The 25,059-nt window shown below is 37.5% G+C and overlaps 1 protein-coding gene across 2 annotated transcripts; it reads left to right on the forward strand.

Moving 5' to 3' along the window:
* Window positions 1–713: 713 nt before the first annotated feature.
* On the forward strand, window positions 714–19,587 carry LOC102686547 (Intraflagellar transport protein 43 homolog). 2 transcript variants are annotated; one of them, XM_015350081.2, is made up of 10 exons: window positions 714–822; window positions 1,474–1,572; window positions 1,731–1,751; window positions 5,395–5,459; window positions 10,565–10,600; window positions 11,376–11,422; window positions 16,736–16,808; window positions 18,266–18,341; window positions 18,806–18,868; window positions 19,086–19,587. In XM_015350081.2, the coding sequence occupies exons 1-10, from the start codon at window positions 778–780 to the stop codon at window positions 19,197–19,199; spliced, it is 639 nt and encodes a 212-aa protein (XP_015205567.1). In that variant the 5' UTR covers window positions 714–777; the 3' UTR covers window positions 19,200–19,587. The 2 variants fall into 2 exon arrangements, with proteins under 2 accessions (XP_015205567.1, XP_006632410.1); XM_006632347.3 differs by lacking the exon at window positions 1,731–1,751.
* The last annotated feature ends 5,472 nt before the right edge of the window (window positions 19,588–25,059 follow it).

A 25,059-nucleotide genomic window follows, 5' to 3' on the forward strand; every position in this document is an offset into this window, starting at 1 on the left:
CTGAGCGCAAAAAAAAAAAAATGACTGGGGAGGAAACTGTCCCAGGAAATAATGACGATTATTTTTCTGCTCATCTCAATCCAGGCACTGAAAATGCGCCGTTACTGAACCGCAGGGATGCTGTCATTACTTGAGCCAGTCTTACCATAGTTGTATAGATGACGTCATTGTATCACCCAGGCTGCCAAAGGAAAGACTTTTCCTAACAATTGTGGCAAAACATTTTCCCAAAACAAGTACTGTTGACGAAAATAATTGCATATATGATTCAGGATCTCCTGTAACAGATATCACATACTATATAATTAGGCGCGCATGTCTGTTTCAGTCAACTCGAAAGTGCGTTAAATGACGATGAATGTAATACATGTACTAAGACTTTTAAAAATACCCAGCTTGTGACCATAGGTAATGCAATGTACTTCTGTATGATTTTCACCAAATTCCTCTTCAAAGCAGTATGAAATAAACCTGGCGCAGAACTCACGATCGTGCAAAACAGGTTACTTCTATTGGGAATATAGTATAACTCTGTGTGTTTTAATACGTGTTGTCTCTTTTCTATAAATATAGTTTGTGGTTGCGTTCCGCTAGACCCAATTTATTTCGGAGTCTGTGGCATATTTTCTGCTATTTCAATATTTAGATCATGCATTAACAGTCCCTGGGCATGGAGTCAGAAAGTATATTAAGGGGTGTCTCCATGGAAACTGTTGCCACGGGACGCTGGCATTGGTCTCCAGGAAGTTGTTGAGATTGTCAACACGGAGATTAAAGATGGAGGATAGTCTGGAACTGGCGGAAAACGGTGCTAAAAAGAATGTAAGTAGGTTTTATTTCACTTTTTCACGTATAATTTAAGAAGTATTCTATCTGCTTAACAATATAAATACCGTAACGAAATGCGTAAATAACGTGAATAATTGCTTTTTTGTAATAATCCCGTATTAGAATACTGTGCGACAGTTAGCATCAGAACAGTAGAATAAGAATCAAATTCGAGATGAAACACAGTTTACAGAAAGAAAATGACATGTGCTTCAGCTGCGTACATTTTTAGTCTGAATAATTTGTATGCATTGCAGAAAAACGCGTAAGCAGAACTGGGTAAGCAGATAAATACTGGAACGTTCATTGCGAAACAACGTTATTGTTATCTGGCTTCACAAAATAGCTTTTTGTAGTTACTCATGATCTCCTTGAGGTGTGAAAATATCACAGACTTAATATGTGATGTTGATGTTTTGAGCCTTAATATTTGACGACTAGCAAGGTATACTGTAGTAATAAAATATCTTAAGGCCCACTGACATTTTTGGTTACTTCTCCCTTTGCTGCTATTTTGCTGGTCACTGATACATTAAAGAACATGAATATAACGTAACTAATATCACACAATGCCAAAGCAGATACTCATTCTATAACAGCAAGATACATAAGTTAGCTTCTTGTGCTTGTGAACTTTTTTTCTAGGCTGCTAAATCAGGGCGAAGAGCAAGGCAGTCAGTGGAGCAGATGTCAGACGAATCTCGACGCCTGAAGAAAAACTCTTCTTCAACTTCAGTGGGCGAGGTGAGGAATCAGCCATAGTAGACAGCTGGTCTGCAGTCCAGAAAAACATGTTTTTGTTAAAAAAATGAAATACTGTTGTAATTCTTATAATTGTTTTTTTTTGTCTGTTTTCCCCCTTTTTGTCTCTTGCATTACTGGATATCTTTAAAATTGTTCAGGATGAAGAAGGGGAGAAGGAGGTGGGATATAAAGTATGATTTGCATATACATAGGGATTTAAGATTTCATGATTTCAGTAAAACCTCAACCCAGTGAAAGCAAACAAAACATTGGTTGGTCATTTATTTATCAGCTCTACAGGCTCATATGTGATGTGGTATTTAGCCCTGCTGCCTCATGATGGGTCTTGGGTTAGATTCCAGCCTTGAGAGCCTTCTGTACAGAGATGACTTGTTCTTGTCTAAATTCATGTGAGTTTTCTCCAGGTCCTCTGGCTTCTTCCCCCCTCTCATGGCATGCTAGTTAAGTTAATTGGTGACTAATTTTTGGATTTGTGTGTGTTTCCTGTACTGGACTGCCCGCTTAGGGTATTCCATCTTGCACCTTATGCTACCCAGATAGACTCCAGATTGCCACAAGCCTTACTAGGAATAATCAGCTGTCTGATACTAAATTCATATTTTCATATAGTTTTTTGCTTCACCAGAGTCCAATGTACTAGTATTTTACATTTTAAAAGCAAATAATATTTTCCAAATTGTATCCTAAACTTTGTTGAAATTAGTGATTAGCTGAAATATGGGTAAATAAACAGAAGCTTTATTGATTATTAATGCTTACAAATTCTTGGGGGTAAATACCACGATCCTTACATTCAAAGATAACAACAGTGGGCTTCAACTGGAAACCTGAATGACTTAAAACATCCTTTGAGTTTTAAGGTTGATCAGATATTAAAAGGCCTGATCTTAAGCTTATCCCTGATGCTCATGCGCACAATCAACATCATAATGAATGAGCATGTGAGCTATTCTAGTTGTAGTCTGAGTTGGAATTTGACCTGTAGAATGCATAACTACAAGCTTCTTCTAGGACAGTTCGTTTTTCTCTTATGAAAAGAAACACAGAGATGTAAACATCAAAACAAATGTATTGCACCGATGCACTTTACAGTAGCCAAACACATTTTAAACAAAAATCTTGTTACTCCAGTAATTTATGTAATGTGCAAAACTCTTTAACATATCTTTTGTGTTTGTTTGCAGCAGGATTCTGATCAGGTACTTGTGTTCACGTTCTTGCTGTGCTAGTAGAGAATTGTAAAAACCTTTAGCTGTCTTTACAGTAGGGGGTGATTTTCTTTGGCCCTGTGGCTATTTTGCTGTGTTTGATCTGATGCCCTGTGCATGATTGGCTTTTTCAAGGAAGTTTTACCTTCATTTTCACTAGCTGAACCATGGATCTGTAATCTTAATTATTTTACTCTATGCGCCGTGTACATTGTACTTACATGTACATATGATTTGTAAATTACATCAAAATGGTTCTTTTTATTTCAGTGATGGATTCAAATGAAAATCCAGTCCCTTTTCTTTTTGCACTGTAGGCTTTCAGTGGCTTTCATGAACAATGTACACTTAGTTCTTTTGATCTTGCAAATAGTCTCAAACCTGTCAAGCTATTACACAGGAAAGTGTGGGGCCAAATGTCTGCATCTTTGTTGTGTCAAACGTTTTTGTCTTTATTTATATTTGACATTGCTCATGGAGCTGTCTCTTATTGACTCTAAGAAAATAATTACACGCTTAATTGCTTTTAAGTAAAATTGGAAATGACATATGACAAAGTCATTTGTGTTTTTTTTCTGAACATTGGCATTTGTGGAGTTGTCCCCAAGAGTGGTAAGCTGTAAGCAAGCCAAATTCCCCAACAAGGAATTCCAGCAATGTTTTTGCAGTAATCTTCCCAAATTAGGCCAACTTCCCTAGTGTAACATCGGGATTCTCGCGCCCTCTGCGACCCAGCTTCCACATGAAATACATTTTTCCGAGGTGTCGTGCGACCGGTCGGTTTATTTTCAGTCTAGATATTTTATCGGTCAGTGAATTTTTTTCCTCCTTCTTCCTCCTTAAAATGTTTCCACTGATTGGTCACATTTTTCAGCCTTTTTTGTAGTTTTTAGATCAATTTGAACTGTGTGTGAACTCTGATAATGGGTGGTTTGTATTTAGCTATAAAATATTTTATTTATTAAGATACATAGCTTTCTAAATTTATGTTCATATATGGCTATACACTTTTCTAGATATCACATTTTTTTAAATTAATGGTTTAATACCTAACCGATAAAGTCATTGCTGAGGCAACCTTGATAAGTCTTTTAATTCTGACTCCATAATGACATTTAGAAATATATATATCACTCAGAAACAAGGCTTTTTTCAAGGTAAAATCTGAAGTACTTATTCTACTTTCTAACGTTGTATTAACATTCTAATCCTATGGGTACTTACCCTCCTCTTATTCATCTATTGACAATCTTTAGATGAGAGACCATGATGAGGACTTCTGACAACAGAATGATCAATACACAATTATTACTTCTGACCCTATGCAAAAGAGCTTTTCAGACATGACTTTTGAATGTATGCTGCCTTTTCGCAAATATACCATTCTTAAAGGAATGTCTTATGGGGTAATGTTTTTAATTCTGTACCGCTGAGATCTTTTTAAAGGAATACCAATAGATTTTCCTATCAAAGTATAAAGCAGTATTTACCCAGAGGAGTCTTTCTTTATTGATAAACCACCACTTTTATCATTAATTTAGCCTATCTTGTCCTTGTCAAAATCCCACTTTTCACTTATTGCATGAAAGTACTTGGTACATCTTGAATATTCTATCTTTATGAAAACAAGAAAGATCTTAAAAAGAATTTGATGCTGCATTATTTTGTTTGGTGAAAGTGAGCAGGGTGTTAAAGGGTATTTATCACTGAATGATGGAAATCCTTAAAAATCCTATGTCCCTTGCAGTCCCAATTTGGTAATGAGAATTTTTTCGATGTTATTATTTTTTCTTGTTTCTTCAAGTGTGCTCTGGAATTCTTTCATTCATGTTTGTCTCGGTGGTATGGTCATAATGCCGTGATCTCAGCTCATTTGTGCCCTGTGCTATTTTCAGCCCTAAAGAATGAGAGAGAGTAATTTTTCCCTAAGCTTAGCCTCTGGCAGCCCTCTATGCAGTTCCCACACTCAATTTTACACTCGTTTTAGTAAGTGTGTATCTTTTTAGGGAGATATTGGCTTGGGAATAGGGTGAAAGCAATTGATGAGCAGTTAGTGATGTGCATAGTTTTGCCTTTATTTAGAGTTTGCTTAATTTTTTTTTGCAATGTTTTCCTGACATATATGGTAGGTATTCATGTAGAATTTCCTTAAGAGTAAATATGCTCACACGTCATATCATTTCTTCCATAGCCCTACAATACCAACCCTTGTGGTTCCCCTAAAGGCAATGGAAATTCTTGCCTGCCAGCGGGAGACGGCTTTGGATGAGGTGTTTCATATTTACAGGATCGTTGTGGGTCTCTGTCGATTTCTGCTTTTACGTCTTACCTTTAACATCACAGCGCTGCGTTACATTTTAAATTTGGGTCCACATAAATCTGAATGGCATCTACGTGTTGTTTTTTTCCCCACTCAGTCTGTGGTGAATTTGTTGTGTGTAAATTCCAAGACGTGAATGAAATAGTCAAGGCTGCCACACCCAGTTGTGTAAGGGTATTATATAGATGTGTCGTATTTTGACACTTGTCCCATGATACTTTATCCCAAATTCTTATCGTTCTGCTTGTTTTGTTCTCACTTGTGCCCCTCCAGGGACCACCACCGAAACCCCCCCGGCGACAAGGAGGATGGGCAGATGAAACACCTGGCTCTGCCAAGTGAGTACCACCCCTTTCTGGCGGTAAACCATGTGTCTGCTCATGGCGTCTGCTGAGATGCTCCAAGATATTTTACATCTGGTGCAGAGTCCACTGCACCCAAGGGTGTGGTCCGGCATCAGATTATAGTAGTTATAATCTGATTCAAAAACCAAAGCCTTGATTTGGTTAACATTTTTTGACAAAGATGTGTTTGGGGGGCGGGGTTGTAATGGTACGGTGTTTGTTGGGAAGCCCTGGAAAAGAAGGAGTCAAATATTTTCTGTGTTATTTCTTTTGGTAAATATGGTATTGTTCACTGTGCACATTTTTTTCCAGTGTCCCCTTTTTGTGACATTCTTGATCTTTAGAAATTCTCATCTTTATTTTCTCTGCCCCTTGAATCTTCCAAGTTTTTTAAGAAAAGTGCAGCTGGCCCATACTTTTGATAGTGTACCATTAACATGAGTTAAAAGTGTAGCCTTTTATATACACATTTAATTTTCAATAAAAATAACTGCCTCGTGCCTAAACAAACTCTTCCTTTTCCAAGGCAGCAGTGTGGACTAGTGTTTAGGGCTGTGGATTCTGGCCCGGCAGGTTGTGGGCTCAGATCTCATGTGGGCGGTTGCAGTTGTACTGTACCCTTAAGCAAGGTACAGTACTTCACTCAGATTGCCCCAGTAAACGTCCTTCTCAATCGACTTGTCTAAATAAAAAGTGTACATATTTAAAAAAGATATTAAATTAGTTAAGTTTAGTTTACTTCCTACTCATTTTAATGTATTGTTGTTTTGTTCTTGATTAAGTACAAGTAGAATGGGAGCTTGTCATACAAAGGCTAAGATAACCTATGGTTTTAAAGTTCTTGCTCTCTATTTAAGTGTTGTCTAGCTCCTTGTATCATCCTATTGATGCAAGCTGTGTTTTATTTATCATTTGACATTTGCATACATTTCTTGGGCGGGAGCCTCGATGATGCTCAAACTAAGACATCAAAATCTATGCTGACTCAACAGGGTTTATTTGCAAGGTTTTCTGCGCCACTGGTGTAGGTAAAGAGGCTAGCAAACTCAATCTATCTCATGTAAAAAGGTCGAGGTGTCACTCTTTCGAGCTATTCTAACTCATGGCTTCTTGGCTGCGAAAGAAAAAAAGGTGTTAAGGCCTGTTCAGGCATTGATCCTTTTTGAAACAAGGTAAGTAATGGTCCCTGTGGAACCCCCAAGGACTTTTCCGCTCAATGTCACACATCACTCTCAATCATCGCCGCCCTCCTCCTGTTAATCCCAGTGAAGAAACGCCAGGATTTACCAATCTATCACTCCTAATTGACACTAAATGATCTGTCAGTTTATTGATGAACCTTTGGAGCTGGGTTGTCACAATATATTTTATCCCTAACAACTTTTTCTAGACAGTTTTACCATGTCCATCTTTTCTTGTTACATGAGTCTTAATCAAGAGCTCATAATGTGTGTTTAAACGTCCTCTTGTCTCGAAGAGTGACGCGTGTCAAGGGCAACAAGATGGCAGACGTTCTCCTCTGGCTGTTTTTTTAAATCTTAGAATTTTAGGGAGACCAGGAGGCAAGGAAAAATGATGACAAAAAAAAAAGTTAGTTTTGTTTCCTTTGGTTTGGAGGACAGGAAGGAACGATACTAGAGCAGGAAGACAATCCGCCTCAAATAAATAAATCTTCCTGAACGCTTATCTCTGTGAAACCACATTCTTTTATTTCCATAATGACGATAATATTGTCATCTGGAAGTGGCTCAGTGAAAAGTTGCTGGTCGATTTCTTGAGCTGACACTCGACAGCGGACTGTGTTCCAGGGTCACCTCAGGAACGAGTGGCATGCTGAAGCAGAGTCGACAAGATCTGCCGCCTCTCTCCCCCTGGAGTGCTGCTGCTTGCTCTGCTGCCAGACTTGGCCGTCTGCTCATGCCAGTGGCTCATGCAGAGTTCTGAGCATTCAACAGAAATGGCTCAGGAAGCCATGACCTCCTGGAAAGAATGGTCAGGACAAATGCAGCAGTGCTTCCCAGCTACTGTATATTCAAATATTCAAAGAAACGGCCAGATGAGGTGCTCAGATCAATTAACTGTTATAAACCATATGAGCTATGGCCTCCCTTCTGATGTTCTTATGCATCCTGGATAGCTAGAAACTAGAATACAGTAGGTGAAGAAATAGCCAATAGGTGAGACAGGTGATTATCTGAAATTCATCTGTCTGTAAGCCCTTTTATACATTTTGGCCAGTTGTACTTTTCCTTCTGTTGACAAACTTTTGTTTTTCAAGTTGTATGAAATGTATGCATTCATTATTATTATTATTAACTTAAAAAATATGCATTTATATCACACAGTCGGCCAGATTTGGTGCTAACATATTTCTTAACCACAGCTTGTAAGGCTAATGTTTTAATGCCTTCCAGAGAATAGTGCTCATGGATTCATGATGGCTCCATGGATTTTGGGAACTGACTAAAGAGCTTGGATACCTTAGTAAAATCTGTGCATTTCCGTAGCCTGAAGTAGAAATCTGACCTACATGTAGAAAGAGGGTTCTTTGGGATTGCTGTACCTTGGAAGGAAAATGAGAGGAAGAGAAAGTCGGAGAGCGGAGAAAAAGGAGAAATTAATTAACAAGCTGAAAAATTGGCATCTCATTAGACTGCTACATTATAGACCATTGCAATGAAAAAAAAACTGATTCTGAGGAGTTAAATTTGAAATGAGAGTCGATTTATTTATTACAGATGCCTTAGTTGTGACAAGAAAAAATGCAGGGTCTTAACCAGCTCAAAGTCATTATCTTGATGTGCATTTACTTTCTGTTCACAAGCATTTTAATTTTGTATGTCATTGGAGATGTGTAATGCAAATAACATTGTAAAAACAATTATAATGGTGAGATATAGCTATTTAAAATATAAAGTGATGTGATTACATTTCAGGATGTTGTTTGTTAATGTTTCAAGTGATGTCATTTAAGGAGTTGTCATTCAGGAGCACAGATGACTAAAACACTTTCATGTGCTATACTTACATGAAAAACAGTATATTGTGCATTTAGTTTCCTAATTTTCTTCAAAAGGTATACAAGTTGATTTGATCACCCATCTCAAATGGTAATATATGTATATACTATATATTCAAAGTCCTGCAGATTTTTGATAATTTACTATTTAAAATCCAGTCTATGTTAATTTTTTATTTTCACTGATAGAGGTTGACCCTTTTTAACTTTTTCAGTTTAATCAATATTATTCTTTGTTATTAATAGACTATTAAAAAAAATTGATTTAGAACCTGATTCTACTATAATTCTATGCTATTCGTGCTATAATTCTGGGAATTTTTTTAATTCCTGAGTTTAAAAAAAAATAGCCAGTCCTAAATACAAGCCAATACTAAATACAAAATGGTACTGTAATGCTGTTATTTCTGAATAGGGCAGAACTGACATTTTCTCTGCATGATCAGCAGGTGGCACTACATAATAAGCAGAGAGACCAGCATAAAGGGAATGAATTGAGCTGTTCTGTTGAAGAGACCAGTTTTATAACTAACAACCGAAAACAAATACAAATTGACTTTGGTTATGATTAACGCTGGTAGCCAATGTTATAAATTCATGTTTGTACATTTCTTTTCATGTTTAAGAGTACTCTGTTTTAATGAGAAATATCCAAAAACCCCATGACATGCAGTGTAAATGTCTTAAGTCTATAAACCTAACCAACTAACCTTTTTTTGTTTGGATTTAGTTTGGAAATTGAAATAAGACATCAGTGCTGTTTATAGATTCTATGCATTGAGCCATTGTAAAACATTATGCAACACTTAACATTTGTGCTTAGTTTTTCCCCAATTATGATGGCATTCCACTGTTCTGAACAGTACAGTCATTGTATTTTGAAGGTGGCAAGAGCTTTGATATATTCAGTGAAGGTTTCAAAGCACTACAGTCCTCATTTAATTTTTTTTTACACAGTAGTGTATATGCACATTAATAAAGAATTAAAAAAAAGTCAGACCTGTTCCTTGATCACTGGTCACTATCCCAATGTTTTCACCTCTTAGAAAGAGTCATTTTTATTTGATCTGTCAGTCCACTCTTTAGGGATGTATTTACCACAGTCAGAAACTAAAATGTTAGAACATCCCTATTTTTAAGACTTAGGGTAGGGAAAACAAAAGACACAATTATTTTCAAGTTGTGAAGAACTTCTGTTATGTTCATTCTACTTCAGTTCACAAGAAAAGATACAGTAGTGAGCTTAAGCTGAATGTATTAAATGAACGTATTAAGATACAAAATGCAATGATGCAGTGTTCAAGGTGTAATGGTCAGGCTGAGCTATGCTAATGGAATTGGTTCCTAAAATAGATCAGGAGACTGCTGATAGACCAGAGGAGGAAACGTAGCAATTGGCAGTAATATCAAGAGGGACTTGAAGTCTGTGGTCTTTAAAATGATTTGAAATAGTACTCAGAATAATTTGCTGGCACTATATTATGCACAAAAAGTATAAAATCAAGCCTGGCAAGATCCATGGAAAAACCTGCATTAATTCATACACGCACTGCTGTGGACTGTAAAAATAATAATAATGTATATGGAATTTACAGTAGTTGAGAAAGCAATCCTGTCAACATAATCAATCAATGTGTGTTGTTACTGATATTCTCCCTTTTAGCTTTTCAACTGAGTGTTTAATTTAATTCTACATTTACTATGAGACCACTGTTTTTCACAGCCAGTTAGATGGATCTTACTTTGTATTACAAAGTACAGTCCACTTCAGGGAAGTAATTAAATAAATCAGGTTGAAAGAGATGTGGTATTCAAAGTTTTTTTCAAATATTAAAAAGTCATTCTTTGCTTGTATATTTCTTTGTGTTGATCACAAATGATAAGGGTGTTATAAAGGTAACAGTCATTACATTAGCCTTTCAAACTGCTGTTTCAGCAACCTTCTGTTTTACATCAGTAATATTTCTGGGGTGATGCAGAATTAGCCCAGTGGGGCTTTTTTATTAAGGGACTGAAAAGGCTTAATCAAGCTCATTCTAAAGATGATGTTAATTTCACTTGCCTTATCCCCTTTTTTTAGGTCTGGGAGAAGACCAGCAGCAGAGGAGGTGGAAGAGTGAGTTTTCATACTATATGTTTCTTTTCTAAGAAGTGATGCATCTGATGTAATTTGTGCTAGGTTCAGAATGTGAATAATGGATAAAAAAGACTGAACGTTCCATACATTTAATTAGAATTAAAATCTTTTTGTGGAAAGATGAGTGTTGCCCAAGTTCTGGTTATTTTGTTCTGTATGAATGGAGTTGTTTCCAATTACAATTTCATACTGAAGAGTTTATGTCTTAAGTAATGATATTGTTGAAATTATGAATTAGTGCCTAGAAATTAAAATTTAAGGGAAAAAGATGAAAGGGAACATCATAGCATGTTTTGTTCATCTGTAATTCGTCTGCTTTTAAGACTGTAATGTAAAATTGGAATGTTCTTCATCAAAATTACGCTTATTTATTTTGCAAACCGTTCCTAGAGCCATTAAGACATCTTGTTGAGACTACTCCTACTGATTAAATTATTAGTTCTTAAAAATATAATTATACAACTTGCAGAGTAAACAGAAATTGCCCTCTGTACAGTGAGCCTTGCATGAAAGAGCCAATGATACTATCGAATGCCAGGGAGTTTGGCAGCCATGATCCTCTGAGCCTGTAGAAAAAGAGAATGCCTGCAAATATTAAGTGAGCTTAATATCAAACCATCTGCAGCTTCACTTAGCTGGAAAAGGACCCAACATCAAAGTAATCCTCATCAGAAATACTCCCAATGATGACCTCACCGTTAGGCCAGATTGAAAGTATTAAATAATTCATTTTCTGTACTTCCTGTTTCTGCAGTAGACGCTTGAGACCACAAACCCCCGAGGGCTCGGATGATGAAGGAGGTGAGAGAGACTTGGAAACGTTCTTTTGCACTTCCCATGAGGCAGACGGGATACCTGCAGTCACAGACATTGTGGTAGCATGGAATTTATTTAATAGCGTCAAAAGCATTTATAGCAACTTAAAGACAACTGATGATGTTAAGTAACAAGTTAGTAGGTTGAATCTAAAATCAGGTTTTAGAAAATCTCATTTAAGTAAAATGTTTTTGAAAAATAATCCAGTCTTTCAAGTGTTACTGTAAAAACCTGTGTAAAAATGCCAAATGTTTTAAAATCGTGTGGCTTAAATCTCTTTCTTAGGAATATTATACAGCACTAGAATGTTTATCAAGAATTGTACGTTTGCGTTTCTGGTAGCACTCAGACTTTGATAAGCTTGATCGTAGGTTTTTTAAGAAAAACAGATCTATATGAAAACTTAAGAATTAAATTAAATTTTCACTATCTTTTGGTACTCTTCACATAAGAAGGAATTTGAAACATGAAAAATGAAATATTGTCAGAAAAATGCTTTGAACGCTGTCCTGTCTTTTTAGTTTCTTTATACAAATGGTTCTTCTTTCAACATCTGAATACTCAGTCTTCAGTTGTATGACTAGGTTTTTTATAGTACTTCTCTGCTAAATGCCCCCCTTCGGTATTTTGAATTTTCTAATAGACGCATGTGGGTTCATTTTTTTTAAGTGACATTTTACTCTTACCGTTTTAACATTTTTTCTTCTGTTATGAGTAAGGGTTCAAATGGGCAAGGTCTTTGCATATTGTCTAAATTCAATTAGCTGTTCAGACATTAATACATTTTAATAACTTCTAGGCAGCAGTTGTGGATGAGGCAGCAAGAGTGATTTATTCATTTTTTAAAATGTTTAATATGTTAGGATTTACCAAATTCAGTGACGAAATCCACTCTGTTTTCCAAGAGGCTGCATGGTGACTAAGTCTGTCATGTAACAGAGTTCTATACCTCGGGGCTTGGTGGTCCTCATCAAAAACATTGTGAGGACAGAAGAAATTTGAACAAACCAGAGCCAGAGATAATTGTTCAATTTTTCAGCCCTCAGTAGCTGGGGAAATACTGTTGAAATTGTTAGAGCATTCTCTTTAAAACTTCACCCACAGAGCGTACGTTCTGTTTGCACACACTGTTCTTTTGTTTTTATTACAATGTCATATACATATCAATGCTGTTTTTCTCAGGCAAGTGTTGTGGAAAAAGGAGTCATATTTTAAAAGATATTTAGCTGAGATTGGAGTATTGAAGTATTGAAGCAAAATAAAACAGAAACAGCACAGTTAAGATCACTTTTTTTGGCCATATACAATTTCTTGTATTAGGAATTTGTCTTTCGCATACCCCAACTTGCTCTCCATGAGACACACAGCCACACAGACAGGGAGAGAAGCTTGGGGTCAGAGCGCAGGGTCAGCCATTTATACAACGCCCCTGGAGCAGTTGGGGTTAAGGGCCTTGCTCAGGGGCCCAACGGAGTAGGATTCCCCTGCCGGCCGCAGGATACGAACTGATAACCTTCCAGCCCAGGCGCAGATCCTTACCCACAGAGCCACTGCACTTATTATATCATTATGTAAAAACACAACCCATTAATATTAGTATACATTAAGGAAAGTAAAACCAGTGTTTTCACAGCATCATTTACTTAATTTCACAGGTGGTTTTACTGTTTTATCAGTGTTAAAAAGATCCCACAGATATTTGTCACCCAGTGCTACATTGTTTGACTTTGTAATTTTATAAAATATTTAGTACAGGTTATAAACAGGCCACACTAAGCGGATAGACTTGGCAAAGCCCCAGATCGTACATAGAGTTTGTCTGTCTGTCCACTAAGAATCATATTTCAAAACAGAGGCACTACTGGCTTATTTTGTGAAATCTACTGGTTTGTTTTTTAATTGGTTTAGAAGGTAGCAAAGCTTTTATGTGAGTGAAACTTAAAAGATGATTACAGCGCAGAGGAGCCCTCTTTATACAGTGCCAGAGGCATGGACTTTGGAAATTGCAGCAGTCGAGGGTTAGTGAGATAGCTATACAGATCTTGATTATTTTATCGTCCCCCAGGACCTCTGGCTGACACAAGAGAAAGTGGCAGCTGGGCGCCCTCATCCATCATGTGCCAATCAGATTTCAAAAGACCACGATCAAAATGGACGGCTGACAAAACTGTTTGTCTCGCCAAGCATCTCTCCTTTTTCCCCTTTTTCTAAAACATGTTCCCAACTTCAATTTAGCATGTGGCACTCTTATGAATTGCGGTTTTTATTTGAAGACTTCTAAAGGTTATGCAATATACAGTATATTACAAAATTCTGTGGTAAGAAAATATTGTGAAATAAGCTTCACAGCACGCAAAATTCCTTAATATCTCTTTTTATAAAGGTTAGCCCACTTTCCATGATCAGTAGCGTGAAAATTTTGAAAAGTGTTTTGAAGGCTTTCCGATATTTGTAGGTTAAGCAGGATATGCAGTACACATTCTGAACAAATTATTGTATTTCATGTTTTGTGTGGGTTACGTTTTGAATTGGCCGCTATTGCATAATTATTATCGTTGTGGTTATTGTGGTTGCGACTAGACAAAGCAACCTTGACAGTTACACAAGTGGAAAATAAATGTTCAATGCTGGCTGTGAATGATATGAGGTGATTGCTTTTGAAAACTGATGAAGTTGCGCTTTCCTTCAGAGGGAGGGGGTTGTGTGCACTTTCTATTAATCCTCTTGACCTCATCTAATAGGATGAATTCAAAGCACACTTTACTTGAAGCGTTTTTCCTCTTTACTTAGTAACAATGTATGCTTATATGGAACTTACCTAATGTTGGGTTACCCTTAGCACCAAGAAAAATTCTGTTGATTGTGCATTATTGTCAGGATCATAATGCTAAACCTCCAAGTCGTTTCTCTTCAGATGGAAAAAACAGCCTATTAAAGTATTTGATAAGATCTAGATGCTTTAGCTTTTTGATGTCATTGTGCTAAGACCATTAAATTTGATTGGGGGTCCAGGGGGGCTCGAATTTGCTGAATGCTGTGCTTTCTAAATGAGAGGACAAAGTGTCAGAGGAATTCATGAATATGAAATAGCAGTGCCCGCATTTATTTTGATTTTGGAAACACAGATGAATCTTGTCATTTACTAACCAAGCTCAGTTTCTTTATTTTTTTTAATGAAGAAAGTTATATTTTTTTTTCAAGACAGCTTCTTGTAATTACCTGCCGTAGCCTGATGGTTTCGTCTTGATTTTAAGTACAACTCAGTGTTCAAGTTAATTCCTTGAAAGTTCCTATGCTTACATTCAGAGAATAAACATTTTCTCAGGCAGACTGTTATTTGGCAGAACACATAAGGAGGAAGGTAGCCGGTGTTGATTTTATGTGGGCTTGCGAACACCATATACAGTATGCTAGTATTATCACAACTGCCTCCATATTGACTCAAATTAATGTACCGCACTGGCAGATTGCCACCCTTAATTGACTGAACTACTCTACAATGAGACTACAGTACCATTAGATGCTTTTTTATGATTCTGTAACCAGGCTTAGTAACAATATGGCTCAATAAGTTGTTTTCATCTGATGTCTTATTTGTAAGTAATAAAATAGTCTTGCGCAATAGCTGAGAACAAAACTTTTTTTACAAGAAAAGTTGATACATGTTCCATTACTTTTGGGTTATTCTAGTCATTTTCTGAGTGGGTGTGCCATTGTGGTAGGAAGCTAAAATTACAAATGTTCATGCCTCTCGTTCCATTTTCCAGGTCATGGAAGATTTTGAACTGGGATGTTAGGGAAATATGGCATCATTTCTAGCTGTCATTTACCAGAAAAGCATTTGTTTTAGGCAGCTCTAAAGCTCTTGAATTTAAACAAAGATTAAATGCAGACCATGATCAGTCAGCTGAGATGTCTCCATACTGGGTGAGCACGTGTCCCCCAAGAATTTGGATCACTACAGCTGGAGTGCTTTTAGCCCCCTCATTCAGTCTAGACAGGAAGCCCGATCTTGCCAAACTGGGGATTTCAGCCTCACACCCTTCAGATATATAATATAACCCTCAGTCCACTGAGCCAACCACTTTCTTTTGTGACCAAAATCTCTTTCCAAAAATAGCATTAATTTAGTGTCAGAGTACATCACTTTTCTTTCTCCACTTTAAAAGAATTACCCCGTCCAGTAAAAATTACTGTCTTTGATTTTTTTTACAAGGAATCCTTGCAACTTCTTTGTTTATGATGTCTTTTCTTCTTCCCTTCTTTTGTTTTGTTTTTTTTTTTCCGCGTGCACGAAGTCCTTTTGAAAATGTGTTGGAAAAACTCTCGAGTTCTCGCTGCCCTTCTTGGGAGTGGAGCCATATTCTGTCCTGTTGCTTTTTGCCAATTAAAGAGAATTCCTACTGTTTGACCAGTGTGCTCACGACTCCTGGCACAGCCGCCCCTGCCAAGGCACACAGTGACTTCCGACCTCACACAGATGGGCTCGTATAAAAATACTCTTGCACATCGCTGGATGCTGCCCTGGCCGCGTGCAGAGGAGGGATGTGGGGAGATGCGGAGTGGCAGAGTGGACATCAGGTTGAAGTGCTGCCCACTCTAGGTCCTCCGGGTGGGCGGCAGTGACAGGGTCCAAATGCTGGTGTAGCGGGAGTTCTTTCCGGGGAGCCCCTGGCCTGAGCCCCACTCTCAGCAGGAAGAACTGTGGCCCTGCTTCTTGAATATTCATAGCAGCCTGGCTAATGTGACAGGGCAGCTCCAAGGAGGATATTGGAAAGATAAAGTACAAAAATTGGATGCAAATTTCCACACGAAAAAAAAGTAAAGAGGCAGAGTCTTTTAATTCTGCGGAGTAAATGATCTCTTTCATAGGGACGCTCTGGTTTATTTGACATCTTGTTGAAAAAGTTCATGTGCATGCCTTCAGGCAACAGTCATAAGAATATTTGATTAGTAATATTTGTGTTGTTTTAACGTAGTTTAAGGCTGAGATTCTTAAGGCAAGCCAATATTTCAGTGATCATCGCGAATTAATTAGCCTGTGAGCAGCAGTGATGGATATCTTGGTCTAAACCATGTGTACTTTGAAATCTGTGGTCTGGTCCCGCACTACATGTGTCTTTGTGGATCTGACTTGAATGTTTGAATGATCCTCACTTCTGCAGGAAGTTCAGCAGAAGGATTGTTACGCCACAGTCATGACATTTTATATAGTGCATTCCCGTTTATTTCAAAATCATCTTCGATGAAAGGGAGAACAGCTCAGGAGCTTTGACAACAGTTCTTTCATGTTTGCAGATATTCCCGTAATCCCTGACCTTGAAGAAGTACAGGAGGAAGACCTCACAATGCAGGTGGCAGCTCCACCCAGGTAATAATGCCACTGATGTTCTGAAAGAAAACGGAGCATATATGTGTCACATCGTACTTTTTAATTCATACTCGTTTTTTGTTTAGGTTTAATTTTTAAACTAGGTAAGTTATTTTTATCCCCATTTCAGATGGGCATTTTCAGATGTTTTCAATATCCATTCATCACTTCCCTATGCCAATTCAGTATTTTCTGTGTTATGGAAGAATGACAGTGACTTTGAGCTTTACCTTACATATTTAAGTGATGGAAGCCTTTGCATTATTGTTCTGTTATGCAGAAATAACAGTAATAAATGATTTACACCCTGCATCCACTTTTTAGATTCACATGCTATATAATTTGATTTACAAGCCTGTGAGAGACACCTCGACACGTGTCGGCTATGTGGCAAAGCTATGACAATGGTATATGTTATTAAGCAGTCCCCGTCTCCATGTGAGATAATATCCACATTGAACTCATTGCAGGAGCAATGTAGCGTGTAATGTGCTGTAAGTAGGACTGGCATGCACTGCTAGGCCGACCGCTTCACAGACTTCTAATTCAAAATACAGATAAGCAGCTGGATTTCAGTTTGAACATCTGTAAACAGACTAATATCACGGTATTTGTGCTTTTTAGTGAAGCCTTTAGGGTTAGACGTATAAAGAATTTTGAAAGTCTCATTTGTGTTCTGAATTTTGTAATTCTGGGAAAATGTTATGAAGCAACAACGTTATGAAGTGTTGTTATTAGATATTGGAACAGAAACTGTGATGATTGTAGTTTTAGGTTTATTTATATTTATACATTATATATACATTTATCTTACAGACACAGTATTCACTCCCTGACTTCAGAATGTATTCAGTTTTTCCTTTGGTTGAACATTTGGTTTCCCTTTGGGTGTAGATTTCCGCCACACCTCAAGAAAAACTCTTAATAGGTCTGGTATTTAGTTTTATCTGGTAAACACGCAGCACACACTACTGGCAAGCATATTCAAATAGAAGACTTTCATGCCTGTCTTTGCAAACATTTTTTGACATGTCAGGTATTCACTTGTAATAAACCATGCTATACAATGATATAATGTCCTGTTCACAAATATAAACTCTGAATGTCGGGAAATCAAATTGATTTGGATTAAAACTGTCTGCTTCAGATTAATTTATTGTGCAAGTCCCAATTCCAATATCTAAATAGCCGTAGGAGAAAAAACTACAGGAGAGGAAAATTGTATCCAGATGTTGTGTCAGTTGTGATGGGGTTTGCTTTTTATTCTGTGTAATGTAACTCTAGTCATAGGTACAAATGCAGAAACATATTGTTAACCGTAAAACGATAGAAACCTTAGTCCTCACCTCGACACATTTAACCTAATGCTTACCATTACATTAACACTAACCATAATGTGTAATTGCATCTTTATCTGCAGTTTCTGTTCATACCTATAGATTGAATTCTTCTTTCAGCATTCAGGTAAACAGAGTGATGACCTACAGAGACTTAGATAATGATCTTATGAAATACTCTGCATTTCAGACCCTGGTAAGTAATCGGTCCTACAGAAACATTTCAGTCCTTATGAAACTAAGGCAGTGTGTTCCCCTTATGTACTGTGGAGCTTCTACAAAAATAGAATACCTTGTAAAAAGATGATGATAAAAATGCTAATGGACCAATTACAAATTGGTCCCAAGACGCAGTTTAATTATTTTCCATGTTATCTAGTATTGCTGATCTCTGAAAATATATTAATTGACTTTTGGCCAGTAACATTTAGTTGTTTTTTAAAGAAATACAAACTTTAATCAGAAAACAAATTGGCAATGAACTGTCTATGACCATGTGATGGTGTTGCTGCTTTTTATTGTAAAACGCACTGTAGCTTACTTAATAATCAACCTATAAGCTTACTTTCTTATAATACTGCTTTCAAATATATTGTGTGTGTTATAATACGGGAAGTAAAATGAAGTGGTTTTATGTATTTTGATTTCTTGTTTTCACAGGACGGGGAGATTGACTTAAAATTACTCACGAAGGTGTTGGCTCCAGAGCAGGAAGTTAGAGAGGTGAGTGCTACTCTTCGAATATTGTAGAGGTCTTTCTGTTGCTACAAAGCTTATTTTTGGCTAAGTGTGTAGTGAGATTTCTCTACTGGAATTCTACAAGGGTCTAAAGGTGTGTCCATTTGTTTCATAAGGGGAAAAAAGTTCATTATAATGTCTCTCTCTAGTAATTAAGATTTATTGAGTGCAGATTAACCATGACTGTTTTTGCTCTGTCCAGGAGGATGTTGGCTGGGACTGGGATCATTTATTCACTGAGGTTTCCTCTGAGCTGCTGACTGAATGGGATCAAGGAGATAAAGAGGACCAAAAGCAACTGCCATTAGTTACTTGAGTGGAGTTCTAAAACGGTTTATTTCGGCAAGAGTGCCACTAGTACTTTTTAGAGGTGCTGTAGCAAATGGATAGTTATCTGCACATTATGAGAAAGCCAGATATTTCTGGTTAGGGTTACATCAAGCCAGTTGTACTGTATGTCTTTTCAGTTTTAGACAAGCTGCGCAACTGTACATTTTAAATACAATGTGTGACAATTTACAGTTAATGTCAGTATACAGTAGTCAGTGTACTTGCATATAAACCGACAGATGGTTATCTTACCTTTGTTCAAGCAATATTAATGTGTCAATACCCACAAAGATACCTGTTTTGTTATATTATTGTTTTTTATAACATATTTTGTAGGATTGTTATATTAAATATTTATCAAATTATTTTTTAAATCATCAAAGTGTAAATGTCTTCTATCCTGATTTAGGGTAAAAACCTTACATATGACTATTCAACAAATGGGTTGAAATTAATTTTCCCACAAGAATGCAGATGCTCAGGGTAGCACAAACTTAACATGGCATATACTGTTTTTGCAATGTGTCCTTTCATAATGGATTCACAGAAAAAGATGTTTGACAGTTTTGAGTATCTGAAGCACTATAATCAGTTAAGTTGAAATCCAGTTAATTGTTGTGCCATTATCTTTGGATCAGAGTGCAACCTCATTGTTTCTGACAGTGACTTCTATCTTCTTGTCTTTTGTAGATGCTCTTTTCTGCAACACTATTCAATTACTTAAACTGTCTTACTTCCTCCATACTGACATTTGACATTAAGAGAATGTGTTTATTCTAGAACCCTATATGACACTGAAAAAAGTATGTATGGAGTTTATATTTTTTAGGGCAACCATTTATCTTATTAAAGGCAGCAATACGCTGATGCATTGTATGGACAAGATCAACAGTCCTCATCATGCAGAATTTGCATAATGGAATTTAAGGATCTGATTCTACGGGACCATTTCAAAAGGATTGTTTAAGGATAAAGATTCATCCGTGTTGATTTGTTGCCATACTGTGGTCCCCGCCAAACTATTTGAAACTATTACTGAATTTAAACTTCGTTTCAGGATATTATGGTATATTATCCTTACTGCATTGTAATAATAACACAGAATGGCATAAACAATGGTAATTAATGAATTATAATTACAACACAAAATAGATCACTTATCATTATTGAATTGCAGGTACAGTACATAGTTCTACACCACTGTCATTACTGAATAATAAGCACAATGCAGCACATTTTGTGTATTGCATATTTCATTTCCAATATATATACCCAGAGAGTTATCATACCATAAAATGCTCTTTTATTTTAGTCCGGTCCATATTATCTGAATATCATGCAATGTCAATGCACAGAATAAATTGCGCTTGTCTTGTATGACCTACTACTAGTCCTGATGTAAACGGCAACAACAAAATGAATGATGTGATGCTGTAGGATTTTGAGTTTATTCACAATGAGAAAGTTGTGGAAGTTTAGAACTGTATGATTTTGTTGTCCATCTTTCTTTCTGCAATTGGCTTATTTCCAAACACTTAATTAATTCCACCCATATGTTGTGAGCAGCTGCTACTGCGCCCCTTCCTTCCTCACCCGCCGAGCCGCGAAGTCACCATCCATGTAGAGACAACCTCTAGCTGTCTCTCCTGAGGTAGCAGTGTTAGCAACTTTAATGCTGGCGTTTTACTAGGATTTTGTTCACTTTGAGGAAGATGATAGAGCTGTAGCAATTTAGATTATGCAATGAATGAAACCTTGTGATCAGAGTAATGGTGTGCCTTTGATGAACAGTCCCTGCTCCAGCCCTTTTTAACAGGGATTAAACTGAGCCACAATTTGGCATGTCCCCGATTCCAGCTCCTCTAACTGACCTCTCTTTCTGCTGCCTCTTGGTTGCTTCAGCAAGGGGCTGTACAACTGCTATCCATGCAAGATTTGCAGTCCAAATTAACTTACCTGCTACTAGATATGGAAATCTCAATGACATCACATGAGCTAAACAGATTATTTCTCCTGAGAACGCAAAAAAATTAAACATCTAGTTCAATATCATGAGCTGCAGTAAACACTTCTAATATTCAAACTGCAATTTAACCTTACAAAAGCAAGCCTAGTTTCAAGATAAGCTGTAAATCTGATGCATTTTTATTCCATACCATTTGACAGTGACAACATTTCAGCACAATTTTTTGAAATTTTTTACGAGTATAGGGTTTAGACCAAAGAATTGAAAGAGGGTGCTCTTTCCCAACATCAGCTGCTTGTCCCCAGTATCTTCAGCATTTGCAATTGATTGGAAGATCTCATCCAGGTGTTTCTTGAAAGAAACCAGAGTATTGGGTATGTAGTCAGCCTGGATGTCCTAATCTTAGTGCACATCATTGTGTCCCCATTTGTTGCTGGGTGCCTGCAAACTTATTCAGGTACCATTTAGAGCAAGAGAGTCTGCATCAGTCCTCCTTCTGATGCTGAGTCTGCTGTTGGCGCTGTGGGCCTCGTTAAGTATATTAAATATGTGGAAAAATCATGCAGGTCCGCTAAGGTAAAAAAAAAATTGAAAATTAGGCTAGGGTGGGATGGCAGTTAGTGTTGCCACATCACAGCTCCTGGGTCCTGGGTTCGATTTCAGACTGGGGTGCCTGCTGTGTCGTATAAGATTTTGTTCCCCAGTACTCACTGGTTTTCAGTCCGAGTGCTGTGTAAACTTAAGTGAACTGGAACAAAAGCAGTATACATATAGCGTGGATATAGAACAAAAAAAAAACCCTGAGGAGTGTATTCCCTGTTCTCAGTGAATAAATGTATTTGACAAGTAACATGGCCAGTTTGAGAACAGAAAACTGACAACATGGGTGCTGTGTGGAGGTACAAGGAGGTTTGCATCTGCAAGCTCAGTTAACAATTAACCATTCCAAACTGCGTGTTAAAAAAACAATGGGCAATTCCACATTTTTATAATAAATAAAAATGGATCCAAGGTTTTAAATAAATTATATCACAAGCTTTATAACACCAGAGTAAAAAGAAAACAGCCTTATTTCTTCATACATTTGCTTCTATTGGAAGTTTCGGCAGAAACTATTTTTACCTACTACAGTAGTTTTACTAATTACTAACGTCTAGTGAACAAATACTACCAATGTGGAACTGTGTGATGAACATGTATTTTTTTATTAAAAATGTACACTGGCCTCTCACTTAACATTTTTCTTTGGAGGTTGGCAGACATGTTTTAATGTATTTTGATATGGAAAACTAATTAGGGTTAGGAAAAGGGATAATTTGTTTCTAGCTATTTTAATATGCTAAAGTGCTGACAGACATTATATATCTTATCTGGTCTTAATATCTAGCTTCCTTGTGGCCCTAAAGCAATACTTTGTGTTTAATTAAAAAAAATAAATCTTGAGATCTTTAGATATCCTGTGCTGATACAGGTCTCCACTAATAGATAGAGTGAGGTGTGTGGAAAGATGTGCAATGAACTCATGTTAAAGAGCTATTGTGCTCGACTGTCAGTTGTTGGGGAAAAGTAATGTCAGTGGCCTTTTAAATTCTTGACCAAGAGTTACATAACCTAGAAGGTGCCACTACCTTTGCTGAAGCTTGCGACTAGAACTGTTTGAGTTTTTAAGCACCCTCTGCAGGGTGAAGGGGCTGCCATTTTTTAAGATTCCTGATAAATACACAGTAGAAGGCTCCTCAGAAAAGAAGGTTATTTTAAAGGCCGGCAATTTACAGAACTGACTTTCAAGGATGATCATTTTACTACGGGTTTCTGTTTTACTTTTATTTGCCCATTTCCATCTGGCTAAACTATGACAGCGAAGTTTTTCAATGGCGATGGCACTGTAAATTAAAATGTCCTTAAATGTAACAAAAAAAATACAGTTTTTGTAGTAGCATTTAGTTTCAGTAAAATATGTGCACAGCAGGGAGTTTATCTGATTCCAGGCTTCAGTTTGCTGGGGAGCCATCTGTGTGAAGTATGCATGTTCCATGTCCAGTATGTTTTCACCAGGTACTGTTTCCTCTTGCCTCTCAAGGACAAGCTAGCTGGCTCCATCAGAGTCTCTGAACTTGGTGTGTAAGCCCTGCAATGGACTAGTGTCCCAGCTGTAGTGCAGCCCCTGTCAAGCAGCCTCTTTGCAAGATTAGGCTTCACTTGGTTGTCTTTAGGGTGAAGTGGTTGAGGATAAAAGGATGATTGATGGATTTGTTACAGAAATATGTATTTTTTTCATGACTCTCTAATGTTTTTTTAAATATTTAATCCAATATTAAAACTTAATCCAATATATTTTGAAATACCATAGTTGGTGGCACTTAACAACAGCAGCTAAAATGAGCAAAGAAAATGATAAATTGCCAAAACAAGCTTCAAAACTCTTCAAATATCTCTTTAATTTCATGTTTTATTTGATAATTTATTTATAAAAGTTTGTGATCGAAACTAGTTCTTTCACCTTTTCTAATTTCAAAATAAAGCCCCTGCTGTAGCCCCAAGGTACGGAGATCAATACGATTCATCGATCAAAAAGGGAAATTGGTTTTGAAAGGTTCAGATCAAACAGAGAGATTTTGTGACTCTTGATTATGGGGGGAAAAAAACAACTATTGTGAACTGCTGTGGCTGCAACAATTCTTGGAAAAGGTCTTGGAAAAACAGGGGCCACTCCTGAGCTGAGCAGCTCCTTTTAAGAAGAGTGCAGGGAGACTTGCAAGTTGCTTCAGTTCAGTGAGGGTCTGCATGGTTTTTTTATTCCATTGCTTTTTTTTCCTTCCCCAGGTGGGCTGGGACATAAAATGACTGGGAAACTGGCAGACTGGAATGCCCCAGGGCACCTCAGTTTGTTCAGGTTGTCAAAGGGCTGGGGGATGGTGAGGTGCTGTTTTAGAGTACAAATTAACTGAAAAAAACTCATTATATTTGTAACGCCAGCATTGCATAAATTCTTTTTTTTTTGGTTAACATGAAATACTGGCGGTGGTGACATTTGTCATGTATTTTATTATTTTCTCTCTTCTCCCCTCAATCCCGCACAGGGCCCTTCATTTTTCACATGAGTGGTTTTCTTATCATTTCAGACCCTCTCTTGGCCTATGAGTGACTTAAAGGCAATAAAACACAAACATTCTGTAAAACATGCACTGGGCCTGTGGTGGAAGACCCTGCCCTGCCTGCTTGGAAAATGACGATAATAACTCAGCCATCCGCGGGCCTGGCCTGGTTGAAAGAGGGGAGTCATCGGGACAGGTCAAGGTGGCGGTGACAGTGGCTAATACCTCTGTTCATAAACGCCTCTGATCATGAAAATCTGTCCCACCGGTGCGAGGAAGCTTATCCGTTGACGCCTGTGTTCCTTTTACAACACACAGTACCAGTTATTCAGGCTGTGAGCGGTAAGCTCTCAACACAACGGTTAAGTGAGGTTCACTCCAGTCTAGCTGCTGGTCAAATGGTCAAGGTTACCAACAATCTGTGTTTAGATGAAGGCATTGGCCTTTTACTGACTCCAATCAAAGTGCTTTACAGGTCATGGGGACTCCCCTCCACCACCACCAGTGTGCAGCCCCACCTGGATGATGCGACGGCAGCCAGAGTGCACCAGAACGCTCAACACACATCAGCTCTCAGTGGGGAGGAGAGCAGAGTGGTGAAGCCAGTTCATAGAGGGGGATTTTTAGGAGGTCATGATTGGCCAATGGGAAATTTGGCCAGGATGCCTGCTCTTCTCGAGAAACATCTTGGGATTTTTAATGACCACACAGAGTTAGGACCTTGGTTTTAGGTCTCATTCGAAAGGGGGTTGTCTTTTTACTGTATAGTGTCCCATCATTAGGGG

Source organism: Lepisosteus oculatus, chromosome 8 (assembly GCF_040954835.1).
Source record: "Lepisosteus oculatus isolate fLepOcu1 chromosome 8, fLepOcu1.hap2, whole genome shotgun sequence".
NCBI lineage: Eukaryota > Metazoa > Chordata > Actinopteri > Semionotiformes > Lepisosteidae > Lepisosteus > Lepisosteus oculatus.

Bases quoted from the DNA above. Each gene is read 5' to 3' on its own strand.
- LOC102686547 (XM_015350081.2), top strand. From the start codon at position 778: ATGGAGGATAGTCTGGAACTGGCGGAAAACGGTGCTAAAAAGAAT. The intron at 823-1,473 runs GTAAGTAGGTTT...CTTTTTTTCTAG, and splicing joins AAAACGGTGCTAAAAAGAAT to GCTGCTAAATCAGGGCGAAG. The intron at 1,752-5,394 runs GTGGGATATAAA...GTGCCCCTCCAG, and splicing joins ATGAAGAAGGGGAGAAGGAG to GGACCACCACCGAAACCCCC.